General features: G+C 46.6%; 1 protein-coding gene across 1 annotated transcript in view; it reads right to left on the bottom strand.

Annotated features, from left to right (window-relative positions):
- The window catches only part of LOC146557658 (uncharacterized), a 31,453-nt gene extending 17,959 nt beyond the window's left edge, over positions 1-13,494 (bottom strand). The window contains exons 1-4 of the mRNA XM_085247707.1: positions 12,245-13,494; positions 9,664-12,104; positions 9,255-9,391; positions 8,900-9,146 (exon numbers count right to left, since the gene is read on the bottom strand). Of these exons, the coding sequence (XP_085103833.1) occupies positions 8,900-9,146; positions 9,255-9,391; positions 9,664-12,104; positions 12,245-13,494 (4,075 nt within the window). The remainder of the gene's footprint in view (positions 1-8,899; positions 9,147-9,254; positions 9,392-9,663; positions 12,105-12,244) is intronic.
- Between the last annotated feature and the right edge of the window lie 509 nt (positions 13,495-14,003).

Genomic DNA, 14,003 nt, shown 5'->3' on the forward strand with positions numbered 1-14,003 from the left:
GTAATACCTAACACTAGAAATACCTCCATAAAGGTCCTTACACCACACCTTTTTTTACAGTTATGATATATTGTAAATGATTGTCCTGCTACATACTGTATCGTGTATTGTAGAAATGCTGTATTGTAATGCTACTGTTATCATGTTATCACATCATCGGTGTAGATGATTACACATGCAACTATTTTGCTGGTAATACCTGAAATGAGTAAAGAAATCAACAGCCTATTTATGCAAGATAATTCATAATTTTATTGGGAGGGTTATATTGATTGGGTCTGATTATTGGGGGGGTCATAACCCCCCTAACCCCTCTGGAAATTACGCCCCTGTATCACGTGCAGTATTTTTATGTTTCCCCGCCCTTAACTTGCACTAGTTTATACTTGTACCACATGTACCACCGATTTCATCTGGTCTACGTGTTTAACACTTTGCAGATGAACAAATATTACAATATGAAATACATCAATCTTTTTTCCCACCAAAAAACGCAAATTATAGTGGCAGCTGTTCTTTGTGTTTGCTGCTTATGGCATTAATGGATGTTTCCATGATGACCACGGGCACATTAGTCCAAATTTAGCAAGCTGGGATGCTGACAGTAGCATTTAGCTCAAGACTTAGTGGCACCCATGTCAGAAATGTGGCTGTGTACTCTGTATTCCTGGTTTCGTTTTAACATATTTTTTTAGTGATGTTTTCCAGACAGACTGAGCAAATGTCCTCAGTTAAACCAGGAATAATGTTACATATTCTCTGCATTAAATCCTTTGGTCGCCCCGTCAGGCTGACCCATTTCACAGGCCTTTTCCCACCACTTTAAAATTAGATAATTGCTTGAAAGTATGAATTTTTAAATGAGCCAGACTAAATATTTCATGCCCAAAATAAATTCTCTTGGCTGAATCCTATTCTAGGTTAATAATGTGAGCACACAGTCTGAAACTGTAACAACTTTGTCTGACCAGAGAGATCGAAATTTTATTTCTGTTCCCCTGTGGTTGCCTCCTATCCAAGTAGCACGGTGGCTTGTAGCCAGTGCCACATGGGTACTTGAGAAGAGCGATGACAAGATTTACTGTAATTGGAAAATGGCTTTTGCTAGCGTTTCCCGAGGACCTGCCAGTAACTGCAGCCAACAGAGTCATTCCCTCTACAGGAGCACTATTTATACGCTTACCATGGAAACTGATTAAATATCCCAAAACTGATATCTCCCATTATTTGATTTTAGTGCTTATGTAATGGTGCCGTCTAAAGACTGGTGATGGGAAGCCACACAGGAAGTTCCCATGTCAATTTGAGAGGAAAGGTGAAGAGGCAGATTCCACAATAAACAGTCACATTCATTCATTTCCCTGTGTTTATACGTGCAGTGACGTGCTCCACTGGCTGTTCAGGATGCCCTGCACTGCTGTTTAGAAATATTATCTCTACTGCCTCCTACGGGGGTTGTGGGGGGTTCTTTGAACTGTTTGTAGTGATTCCCGCTGACCTGTTTTTACAAGTTATTCTCCTCAGATCCTCATCCAGGTTAAAGTATACAAGCAGCTTATCTGAAACCTTCCTCTACATAGAGTTGGAGAAAGTTTCTTGAATTCCATAAAATTAAACCTCGCTGAATGGAATGAAGATGAGGGCTGGTGATTCTTATCCTTTTTTAAATGGGAAACCATCCAAGGCCCTTCTTGGAGGGAGAAATTTAGCAAAAAGTCAAAATTCCTGAGTCGTGTTCAGACCTACATATCAGCACAGTCACAATGACTGCAGTGCAGTGGCTGATAACATGTGCATGCTACAATTCTCTAATTCAGAAAAGGGGATAAAATGATTGCTATCATGGTGACATTTCAGAAAACGTGCACACACCAGTGCTCACCTTGCAACACAGCTGTTCAGTTTCTACAGTAAATATATATTTTAGCAGATAATATTAACACACCCACAAGAGGGCCGCTGGGTAATGGGTAATGTAAATTTTCTATGCTGTCAAGTTCCACTGGGATTTGCATACGTGCACTATCAGCATATATCCCAAAATTTATAACCGTGTAAAATGCATGACCCAAGCTCACATGGCCACAGTATGGTCGCAAAGATTGCAAAGATTTAATCACTGGGTTATTTACTGCAATCTTTATATTTTCTGGAACATATTTTGTGTAAGAATTATGGGTATAAACAGTAACTTGAGCACAGCTGCTTGTATGCTTGCTACATGCACGAACAACCACAGTTCTTCTTGCATGACTTTGTTTTTTTGGGGGGGAGATGTCTTTTTCAGTCATGTAACAAATACTGGTTTTACATTTAATTTTGTTTTTCTGGTTCATTGTTTCTGTCTTTACACAGCACTGGCACTTTTATAATGTTTATGTTATTTTTGGCTTTAGCATGTTTCCCCTCTAAAGGGCTTTTCTAACTGCTACAGGAGGCTAATGGAGGAACACCAAAAAGCTCTTTGGTCTTTAAAGTAAACAGAAAAAAAATCTTTAAAAATGTATATATTAGAAGCCAAAAACCTTAACACATTAAATGTTGTTTCACTTCCATTACATGTGTTTAGACTAAAACCAAATACACAAATGTAAACATTTACAGTACTGTTGTGTACTCCATGAGTCATTTAGGTGACTTGTGTAGCTCCAGTATTTCCTTCACAGGTCGATTTACTCCAAAGATGCATTGATACGTCTTTTTAGGAAGAAAGTTGCTGCAGTGATACAGCTTACTGGAATACATTTGTAAAATTGTTTCACGCACGTCATTTGATAACGACAACCAGTCTTTCCCATGCCTTTTCAAAGGTTTGACCTTGAGCACTTGTGGCCCGGTCCAGTCAGAACTCTAAGGAACATCTGAAGCTGTTCAGGAGTGCTACAGTCGAAAGAAGAGATTTCAATCTGTATCAATTTATATTTGGCAGAATAGCTCAGTTCTGGGACCTCCTAGGAATTACACAGAACAGAGATTCCTTAAAGCAGCTTGAAGATTTGCATCAAATGTAGAAAGGCTAGAGCTAGTTAAATAGTGTGACCTATGGACTGTGCTAATGGACAGTGTAGATGTTGGCTGGCATTGAGATCAGCTGATCTGATGGGATTGTGGCTGAGCTTGACTTCGTGGGTCCTCTCAGTTATGCTCCGCTCCTGGAGGAGGCTGCCAAAGTGTGTGCTTAAGGACACAAAGTAAGTGGCAGACAAATACAACACTGACTAAAACATTTCCTAAGGTCATGCTATGTCCAGTGGTTACCCTTTCTAAAGGACAACAGCTGGACGATTGCCCGAATCAAAACAAGAATATTTATAGATGTAACACATGTGTCGTGTCTCTGAGTGTTTAATACATACAACAGGTGGTCAGATGTCAGCATTTTATTATTTGACGGAGCTGTCAGAGACATGCAGGAATTACCCATGGTCTTTACGCAAGCACAAAAACATCAATTGCTGCGGCCTGCTGGAATCAAATGTCAAGGCATTGTTGCTTTTACGTACGGTGGCCCTGAAAGGTCAAATGCACTGCAACCTAAACAATCACCAGCAAAAAGAAAAATGCTGAAAAATCAGAACAAAAACCAAAAGAAAGTGAATTAAAGAAAATTTTGCATAGTGAGACAATAACATGATGGAACAGCTGCAGAAGGGACAGAAACCAAAACATGTAAAGGGTTGCATTGAGACATGCTTGAAAAAGACATGCTTAAAAGTAGCGCATGTGATCTGAGTGAGAAAAAGATGCAGGTGTGCGTGAACTGATGATTAATATAATACTGTAATATCAGCATTGTATCAGACCAGTGGCAGCTTGCCTCGTACTCTGGTCTCCCATCATTTTAGTGTCACAGACCAGTGGTTTATCTCCAGTGCACACTAGAAATAAGATGCTGGCATCTCAGCTTACCCAGTTTGAGTCATTGTTAACAGGAGATGGACACACCCTTAGTGGCAGACGTGACTACACTTCGCTATGAGGTAGAAATCAGCGACAATTGCCAACAGCAAGTTGGCAGTAACATTAAGGCTGGATGCACTTAGTAATTCACAGGCGAGGAGCTTTATGACAGCACAGTCTGAGATGAAAGGAGAGAGCTCACTTTACTTCGGCACATTTTAATTTATCTCTATGTTTAGATTTGACAAAGCAAGCACTGCTAGCCTTGCTTGTCCCGATGGAATGCCACTGCTATAGGTATATGCTTGCCATTAGTCGTTTGCTGTTAGCATGTTAGCACAGTTCTTCTGTGAGCTTTTGCATAGTTTTATGTATTTCCATTGTATTTCATTCAACGTTTTTTTATGTGCTTTTGCTGCATTTTGCTATTTGCTGGTGTTTTTATAAGTTGACGTGCGTTTGACTTTCCAGGGCCACCGTACTTAAGTGATGTTAATTTGCTTCTTTTTTCTTTTCTTTTTTTTAAGGAAAATGGAAAGCAGCAATGATGTAATTTATAAAAGGCCAACTTCCCTCCCTGTTGTCCTCCCATAGCTATGAAAACAAATGCTGGAATTACAAGTCACTTTTTATTCATTTTACCACACTATTTTTATTCATTTTACCACACTATGCCACTTGTTGTAATGGAGCTACTTCAGAGAGGAAAAAAAACAAACAAATTTTCACACTTGTTTCCTAAAGTTGGCCTCCTTTCAGTCAGCTTCCTTTTTTCTGTCTTGCAGAGTGAGAAGGAGAGGAGGGTGTCAAGCCAGCCTCACATTTTCACTGCTAAAAGCACAGCAAACAGTGAAAGGAGAGAGACTGCTGTCGACTCTGTTTGTTTTACCAAGTCATCGCCTCCAGTAGATGACTTTGTCAATGCTTTATTTTTTGTGTCATATTTAAAACTCACATAAACATGCACCAGGATTCTTTTTGGTCCGTGTAAACAAACAGTGCTAAATATGAAGGGTTGGTGGTGTCTGCTTCTCTGGAACAGGAACATGACTTTATCTTTGCCCACTAAGCAAGTGCTGACAGTTAGGAGTAATTAACCTATGCCCCCAGGAGGAAACAAGAGAAAAATAGGCCTGGTTCAGGGTTTTTTTTGTAAAGCTCTCTGGAAACATTAAGCTGACGGCGTGGGAGGCCTCACTGGCAGCGTAGCCAACCACATCTGTAATCTGTCACTGATAATGATTCCTTAACTGCTCTAAGTGTCTACACAGAATGTTCAAATTTTCCTGAGTCAATTGCATCCCATATTATTCCCAATACTGTATTTCCCTCCATTAAAAGCTCTTGCAGACTTTTTTTTTCCTGAAATGCAGAGCAGGAGGGGAGGCATGCCAGGTATAAACACGTGACAGACACACACACACAAAGACAGAGAGCGCTTCATCCACTTTACCCAGCTTTGATCTCTTTAATGGGGTGCTGGCCTCGCTCCAGGTGGGATGTGTCGCCAGGGGCAACAGGACAAGAGGAGGCTGATAAGGCAGCCAGTTCAGACAAAACACACTCTGCATTGGCTTCCTTAAAGAGTAGTGCTCGGTATACTTAAGAAATGTCAATGTGAAATTGCAATAAACGGTTAATGTTTGGCATAACAAAATATTTCCAGTTGCAAATTTGGCAATGCACATGATTGTAACTGCTGCTGGATACTCATTTTTCCCAGCAGCATGAATTATTTGGAAAATGGTTGAGTCACTGACAACTTTTAATATTACAAAGACACTGTGGAAGTCTTAAAAACAGCTCCTGTGGTGGTAACTAATTTCAGAGATCTGGCAAGCACTGCACTAACCAGCGGTTACAAAAGGGTCTTATTCTCACAATTTTTCAACTGAACTCTCCTGGACCCTGCCTTTTTCCTTTTCTTTTTCTCCATCTTTGAACTCCCTGCCTGTTTCCTAACATCTCTCCTTCTATCTTTTCTTTCCATGGTCCCTCCCTTTATCTATCTCATGAGGCTTTGAAATTCTGCAGGATTAGCTCAAAGCTGTCTGTCTTCTTTATTGGCTGTGTGTGATATAGGGGCTTTTCTGTTCAATCTAATCACTGCCTATGCCTGAACACACACATTCACACATAAACACACTTAAACAAACACATGGGGAAGCCCTGAGGTTGATTAACTATGTGACATTTTTAAACATTTCAAGAATTTTTAATAATAAGTTTGGACCATGGTGACATGTCGTTTAAGGATATGAAATGTCAGACTTGCGACTATCCACCTGCTAAAACTCGCTGTCCTATTAAAATGTGAATCCCAATTGGGTCTTGATTGAAAAGAAAAAAAAACAGAAGATCAAAGAGAGCATGTAGATTAATACATTTTGACAATAACAGAATAAATACCAGGATTACAGATTGTCACCTTTAACCTCTCGTTTCTTTTCTATTGTTCTCACTTTCTCAGTTGATTCCTGCTGGCCACTGACAGGTGGCGAGTGTCCATAGCTAACCTAACCTATATTTCCTCATAAAACACTTCTGAGCAAATGCAAATTTTGATAGTGCTGGATGATGGACGATGCACTAAATCTAAGAGTTAAAAGTGACAATAGCGTGCCACTGACAGAGCGATGAGACTGAGTGGCGACTTCCAGGGCTGTAACTAACTTTTTTCTAATTTTAAAACGTCATAGTTTACAGTTACCAGTGTAGCCAGGTGGATGCCAACACAAGAAGCTGGTCTGCTGGGCTGACTGAAGTGAACCTTGTGACCATGTCTGTGACTGTGTTTTTTGGAGTATTTTTATCTGGCAAATAATATGGCTTGCTGTGTGGTTAACTGCACTGAAAGCAAGTCCAAAAAGCCTGTGCTCAAGTTTTGGTGAGTGAAACTCTAGTATTTTATTTCAGCACTGCTTAGTCCTAATTATGTGAGTAAGTTCATGTATTTAGCAGTTTTCACGACATAAAAGTCCCAAAGAGAGGTACAACAATTCAAACATTATACATCAAAAGAGATCCATCCACGCAGACAGAATAAAAAAATTTTTTAAAAAGAGTATCAGCAGAAGGCCTGATTAAATTGAAGGCCCCAGTCTTCAGTCTCGTATGAGGGACAGCTAATAGATTTTGAGTTTGTGAGTGAAAACGGCGAGCAGCAATGTGTTTAACAAGAAGTTCAGATAAATAGTCTGGAGTTTTTTTATTCTATGGTCTTTATGTAAGTTTGGAAATTGTAAAAGAAATGTTAAAATCAGTTGGAGCCAGTGTAAAGAGAATAAAAAGGATAATGTCAGATTGCTTGCAAGCATGAGTGAGGCATCTGGCTGGAGCATTTTGTATTGCTTGGAGGCGTGACAAACATGATTTGTCTAAGCCAGTAAACAGGGTGTTACAATAATCTGTGCACGATGACACAAATGCCTGAACAATTTCCTCTAGTTCAGAGGGGAGACTAAGGCTTGCAATTTAGAAATGTTCCTTGAAAGAAAGAAACATGAGATAGATTTTACATGTGAGTGAAAGTCCAGAGAAGACTCAAAAATTACATCAAGATTGCTAACACTGGTCTTTGCTTGACTGATTCTTGAATGTATAGAGATGCTGTAAGGTCTTGAACGTATAGAGATGCTGTAAGGCCTCAGTCTTGTTGGAGTTTAAAACAAGGTAATTATTGGAGAACAGTAAACTGGGGTGAAGTGAGGCTTAAAATACATATACAGCTGTAGCATAGGAATAACAAGAAATGCTAGAAAAACATTGAATGATGTTGGATGAAAGGAAAATAACAAAGGACCCAAGACTGAACCTTGTGGAACCCCACAAGTTAGACAAGCGTGTTAGACAAGCAAAGAAGAAGAATTTGCTCATCTTAACAGAGAATCTCCTTCCAGATAAACAGGAGGATCCAAATTAATTATCAATGTAGCACTTGGTAAAGTGTAAAGCTAAAATATGTCCAAAACATTGCATAAATCTGTTGGTATTTGTGTTATTCAACTATATGTTTGGATTTTTGGCTGCTACATGTTTTTCCACCAGTAGGGGGCAGTCACGAAAAAAGAAAAAACTATGTTCGAAAAAGGAAAAGAAGAAGAGTGTATTTTTGGGCTCTGTATGTGAAAGCCACGGTTCTGAAGTACCCAAATAAACTCGGTTCTGCTGTTTACACCAAGTTGTCCTGGAGTGGTGTAACATTTTGGAGGTCCCACCGAGATAGTTTTTGGGACTACTTCACACAGAGGAACACAGTAAAGGAGCGTGACAGAGCAAAGGAGCTAATGCTAACGGATTGCGACAGTCTAGCTAATGCCACGGAAACGATTAGTTATGTCTATAACTTCTGTTCCCTGAAGGAGAGGAACGAGGTACAACACATAAGTATGGGATATCACGCCCTCGCGTGTCCTGGCTGAAGAAACCTTTATTCACGCCTTTACGGCAGATGACGTGTGATGACACGCGCAAGGCCCCGCCCGCACATATAGCCGCTGCCATCACCGTCATCCCTCAGTTCGATAGCCGCTCTTCACCGAGCCAACTGCTCAGTGGGGCCACCCTGTGTTGTACCTCGTTCCTCTCCTTCAGGGAACAGAAGTTATAGACATAACTAATCGTTCCCTTTCAGTCGATTCACTCGGTACAACACATAAGTATGGGACCTATATACACGCCCCGCAGAGCAGCCACCGAACCGGAACGGGACCACCACATCCTTAGTGAGTGGTAGACCCAGCAGAAAGGACAGCATGAGCCACCGAAGGGGCTGTAACGTCCAACCGATAAAACCGCACAAAAGTGTGCGGCGACGCCCAATTAGCCGCTGCACAAATATCAGCCACAGGCACCCCTCTAAAAAGAGCCCATGAGGTCGCCATCCCCCTGGTGGAATGAGCTCCCACCCCGTGGGGCAACGCAAAACCTCCGGTGCTGTATGCCAGCGAGATAGCCTCTACAATCCAGTGGGACAGCCTCTGTCTGGACAGAGCTCTACCTCTATTTGGATTAGCGAAGCAGACAAACAACTGGTCACACAAACGCACATCCCGAGTGCGCTCAATGTAGGTGCGTAGCGCACGCACCGGACAAAGAGAATGCACCCTCCTCTGCTCCTCAGATTCAAAAGGAGGGGAGCAAAAGCTCAGCAACTCAAACTCCATTGAACTATAAGATGCAGGCATGACCTTGGGAAGATAGGCGGCATTCGGACGCAATACGACCTTGCGGCCATCAGGAGAAAACTGTGTGCAGGCAGGATGCACAGAAAGCGCATGAAGGTCCCCCACTCGCTTCGCCGAGGCCAAAGCGAGAAGTAATGCGGTCTTATACGAAAGAAGTTTCATATCTACCGACTCAACGGGTTCAAACGGAGGGCCACAAAGGGCCTCCAGCACCAAAGACAAGTCCCAAGCCGGGACACTGGACTTAAGCACGGGCCTCAGCCGGCGAACCCCTTTCAGAAAACGCACGGCGAGGGGATGCGCACCTGGTGTCACCCCGTCAAAACCGATATGACAAGCAGATATAGCCGCTAAATAAACCTTGATCGTCGAAAACGAAAGGCCTTTATCCAACAGCTCCTGCAGGAATGTCAAAACATCCACAATAGAGCACTGAAATGGGAGAGTGTGGCGGTCCTGGCACCATCGCTCGAAGGCTCGCCATTTGTAAGCGTACAAGCCTCTAGTAGACGAGGCCCTGGCGCTCTGAATCGTCGCTACCACACTAGGCGGCAGACCCTTAGCAACCAAGTTTAACCTCTCAGCAGGTAAGCATGAAGGTGCCACAGATCCGGGCGCGGATGAAACACTTCCCCCCCCGCCTGAGAGAGGAGATCCCTGCGGAGAGGAAGCTGCCAAGGACTTGCTGCAAGCAGGCTGATTATTTCTGCATACCACGACTTCGCGGGCCACCAAGGGGCCACCAGGATCAGAGAGAGGGAATGCCGACGCACCCTCTCCAGAATTGGAGATATCATTTCCACTGGGGGAAATGCATACAGGAGCACGTCTGGCCATTGGTGCGCTAGCGCGTCCAAGCCCAAGGGTGCATCGTGGTCGATTATGGAGAAGTACAGGGGGCAGTGAGCATTCACCCTGGAAGCAAAAAGATCCATTTGCGCCTCGCCAAATAGATCCCAAATCTGAGCCACCATTGAAGGGTGTAACCTCCATTCTCTCACCAGAGGACCCCCCCTGGAGAGAAGGTCCGGCCCCAGGTTCAGGTGGCCCGGGACATGGGTGGCTCTTAGAGTCAGAAAATGAACACTGCACCATAACAGCAGAGAGCGAGACAGCTGCAACAGGGGAAGAGAGCGTGTTCCTCCCTGCCTGTTTATATAAGACACCACTGTTGAATTGTCCGTCCTGACTAAGACATGCTGGCCCTGCAGGACTGGACGGAAACGCTTTAGAGCTAAGAACACTGCTAACAGCTCTAAGTGGTTGATGTGCAGCTGGCGCTGAGCCGCGGACCAGATCCCTCTCACTGACGCACCCTCGCACAGCGCTCCCCACCCACTTAGGGAAGCATCTGTGGACACCACCTTGCGAAACAACACCCTCCCAATCCGAGAGCCCTGGTGCAGTAGCCCGGGCTCCCTCCAAGGACGGAGAGCTAGCATGCAAGACGCAGTTACCGGCAGCCTCCTCCGGAGGTGACGCGAAGCACACAAACGGTGAGAGAGAGTCCAGCGTTGAAACGCTCTCATTTTCAACAGCCCAAGCGGCACTACGGCGATCATAGATGCCATCATGCCCAACAAGCGCAATATCGTCTGGAAACGCAGTCTGCGTCCCAGCTGAAATTGAGCGAGGCAGCGATGAAACGCGGCCACTCTGTGCTCTGACAACCGTGCGCGGCTGGAAAGAGAGCATATTTCCAGACCGAGAAAAGCGATCTGTTGACCTGGGATTAGCGAGCTCTTCTGAAAGTTCACAGAGAACCCCAGTGTCTGAATGTGTGACAGAACCCGCGACAGCTGCGTCTCCGCCTGTTCTCTGGAGCAAGCCACGAGAGCCCAGTCGTCCAGGTAGGCCAAGATGCGGATGCCCCTCTTCCTGAGGGGCGCTAGCGCTGCCTCGGCACATTTCGTAAAGGTGCGGGGAGCGAGCGACAGCCCGAACGGCAGCACTAGGTATTCGTAGGCTACGCCCTCGAATGCAAACCTCAGAAACTGCCTGTGTTTCGGGTGTATAGCGACATGAAAATAAGCATCTGTTAGATCGATTGTCGCAAACCAATCTCCCGGGCCGACTGCACTCAGGAGCTGTCTGAGTGTTAGCATCTTGAACCTGTACGTTCGCAGGTACGTGTTCAAGACTCGCAGGTCGAGGATGGGACGAAGCCCTCCCCCTTTCTTCGGAATGACAAAATAACGGCTGTACCAACCTTTGTCCGTCTCCGAAGCGGGGACCACCCGTATTGCTCTCTTCTGTAATAGCGCCTGTATTTCCTCTCTGAGTACCAAGGCTGCCTCGGGGTTGACAATCGTGTTCACGACTCTTTGGAAACGAGGCGGCTTGACCCGGAACTGCAACCGGTAACCCATGGCAACGGTTTGCAGCACCCACGGAGAGGGGGCGCAAGCGCGCCACTGAGGGAAGTGAGCAGCCAGCCGGCTGGCCTGCAGCACTGACGGCGGGGCGCCGTCGCCCCCCAGTGTGTCTGCAGGGGACTGCATCCCCTGCCTGACCTGGCTCATTTCGCCTGCAGGTTGAGCATTTGAGATTGTTTGAGAGTAAACAACACTCTTTATTGATTGCAACATGGGAACATGTACATTTATACATTTTGTTGGGTGCACCTTTTCCGGGGCATAACAATGAAAAACAGCGGGAACACTCGATGTGGTCGCTTGAACATTCAACACATCTGAACCGTGTGCAGGGGTTATGTGCTTGGGAGACCGCGATAGGGAAGTGCAGCGCCTTCTGGGGCTGACAACCTGAACAGAACTTAAGCGGCACCTCTTGTGCGGCAACAGAGGGGTAAGAGCAGCGTCTCCCTGCTGCCGGATCCCTTCCCCACTCGCAATCACAGCTAGGAGGGCTGAGGCTTCTTCCTCCTGGGCGTCGGGTCCCGTCGGGGGCCCGGGGGAGGGCCTTTGCCCCAGGCCGACTGGCGTGGAGCTCGGGCCGGAGTGCGTGCTCTCGCCGGCGGCCCTCCCACTCCAGCAGTGGGCGCCGGTCTCTTGCCAGCTGTCAGAGGAGCGGCGGGCCTGTGAGAGCTAGCAGTGGGCTGGGGCTGGCGTCTGGGGATGATGTCGCGCAGAGCTTCCGTCTGCTTCTTCCTCAGATCGAATCTAGCCTGAATGGCTTCAAGTGAATGTCCGAATAACCCAGCCGCAGACACTGGTGCGTCCAGATACACAGCTCTGTCTCTATCAGGGACGTCGGAGAGGGTCAGCCACAGGTGCCTCTGCGCCACCACTGTCGAAGCCATCCCTCTGCCCAGGGAGAGCACTGCACAGCGAGACGCACGGAGGATGTAATCCGTGGTGACTCTAACCTCGTTAAGAAGAGGTGACAGCGGGCTGTCCTCCGGAACCAGCGATCCAAGCTCCGCCAGGCACATTGCTTGGTACGTCTGGAGCATGGTGACGGAGCTCATGGCTCGAGCGGTGCCGGCCTGAGCCCGATAAATCTTCTCCAGCTGCGAGGCCGAGAATCTGCAGTGCTTGGACGGCAGAGTTGCGGGGCCACCGACACCATGGTTATGGGACGGGGCCAGATAAGCAGCCAGAGACGGCTCCATAGGGGGTGGGTTAGCTAAACCAGCTCCCTCGGCGCCGTCCAATTCCATGTACTGTCCATAGCCGGGCACAGTGACGCGGGTAGACAGAGGTTTGTCCCATGACGCTGTTAGCTCGCAGAGAAAGTCTGGGAACATGGGGAGGCAGTTTTTGGCCGTTGCGGGCTCCGGTGGAAGGAAAAAACCCGCAAACCGCGACGGCTTCCGAGCTGGTGGAGGAGAGGGCCAGTCCACCTGCAGCTTCTCAGCGGCACGGCGAAACAGGGAGAAAAGAGAGGTGTCATCGTGGCCGACCGGCGCAGCAGCGGCGGCATATTGGGTCGACAATGAGCTCTCCTGCTCATCCTCCGACAAACCATGGATGTCCAGGCCGATGTCCAGCACGTCATCGTCTTCCTGGGGAGCGCTGGCGGGCTTCAACCCAGGCTGAAGCCCGTCAGCGCTCCTGCATGGTTCCGGTCCGTCATCGGCTAACCCGTCAACGTATTCCATGTGGTCAGCCCAGCTAATCGCGGGGACATCGACCTGAAAATTTTCGTCTTCGGACTCGGACGAAGCCGGGGCTCCAGACTCGGAAAGAAGAGGGTCATGCCGTGCGACAGCCGAGCGTCCCAGCACTCTTTCCACAAACGTCACCCGTCTTTCCAGGGTCGAGCGTCGGAGCTGGCGACAAAATGCACAAGCTTCGGGCTCCGTCAACGCTCTCCTAGCGTGGACGATCCCCAGGCAGACAGGGCAGGCATCGTGCTGGTCGCTGTCGTGCAAAGAGAAACCACATCCCTGAGGACAGGGGCGAACAGAAGATTTCTGCTTTGCTCGCTTCAGTTTGGAGTCCATTCCCAAAACGCAAAGCGAAACGCTGCACAAGAAAAACTTGAAAATAGCGCTCCGCGGGCAGCCTACGCACCAGCTGGGCGGTGGAGGCTAACACCAACAGGGGCAGTTAAGCTAGGTTCAAGTTGGCAGACAACGGAGCTAACTAGCAGTAGCTAGCTAGCCCAACTCAGCAGAGGTGTTCTCAGCGAGGTGAAGAGCGTAAGAACTGAGGGATGACGGTGATGGCAGCGGCTATATGTGCGGGCGGGGCCTTGCGCGTGTCATCACACGTCATCTGCCGTAAAGGCGTGAATAAAGGTTTCTTCAGCCAGGACACGCGAGGGCGTGATATCCCATACTTATGTGTTGTACCGAGTGAATCGACTGAAAGGGAACTGTGTTTTCTCCGGTCGGATACACTGAGAGAGTTTTACTCGTCTTAGTTATCTTTCAAGCATGTCTGTGAACCGTGAAGATTTTTTGTTGGAATTGGAGCAGAAGTTATGTGGACTTTCTTTGGAAGAACTGCT

Source organism: Mchenga conophoros, linkage group LG15 (genome assembly GCF_057382185.1).
Source record: "Mchenga conophoros isolate Kocher_MC1m ecotype Shallow Benthic linkage group LG15, M_conophoros_male_GT1.1, whole genome shotgun sequence".
Taxonomy (NCBI): Eukaryota; Metazoa; Chordata; class Actinopteri; order Cichliformes; family Cichlidae; genus Mchenga; species Mchenga conophoros.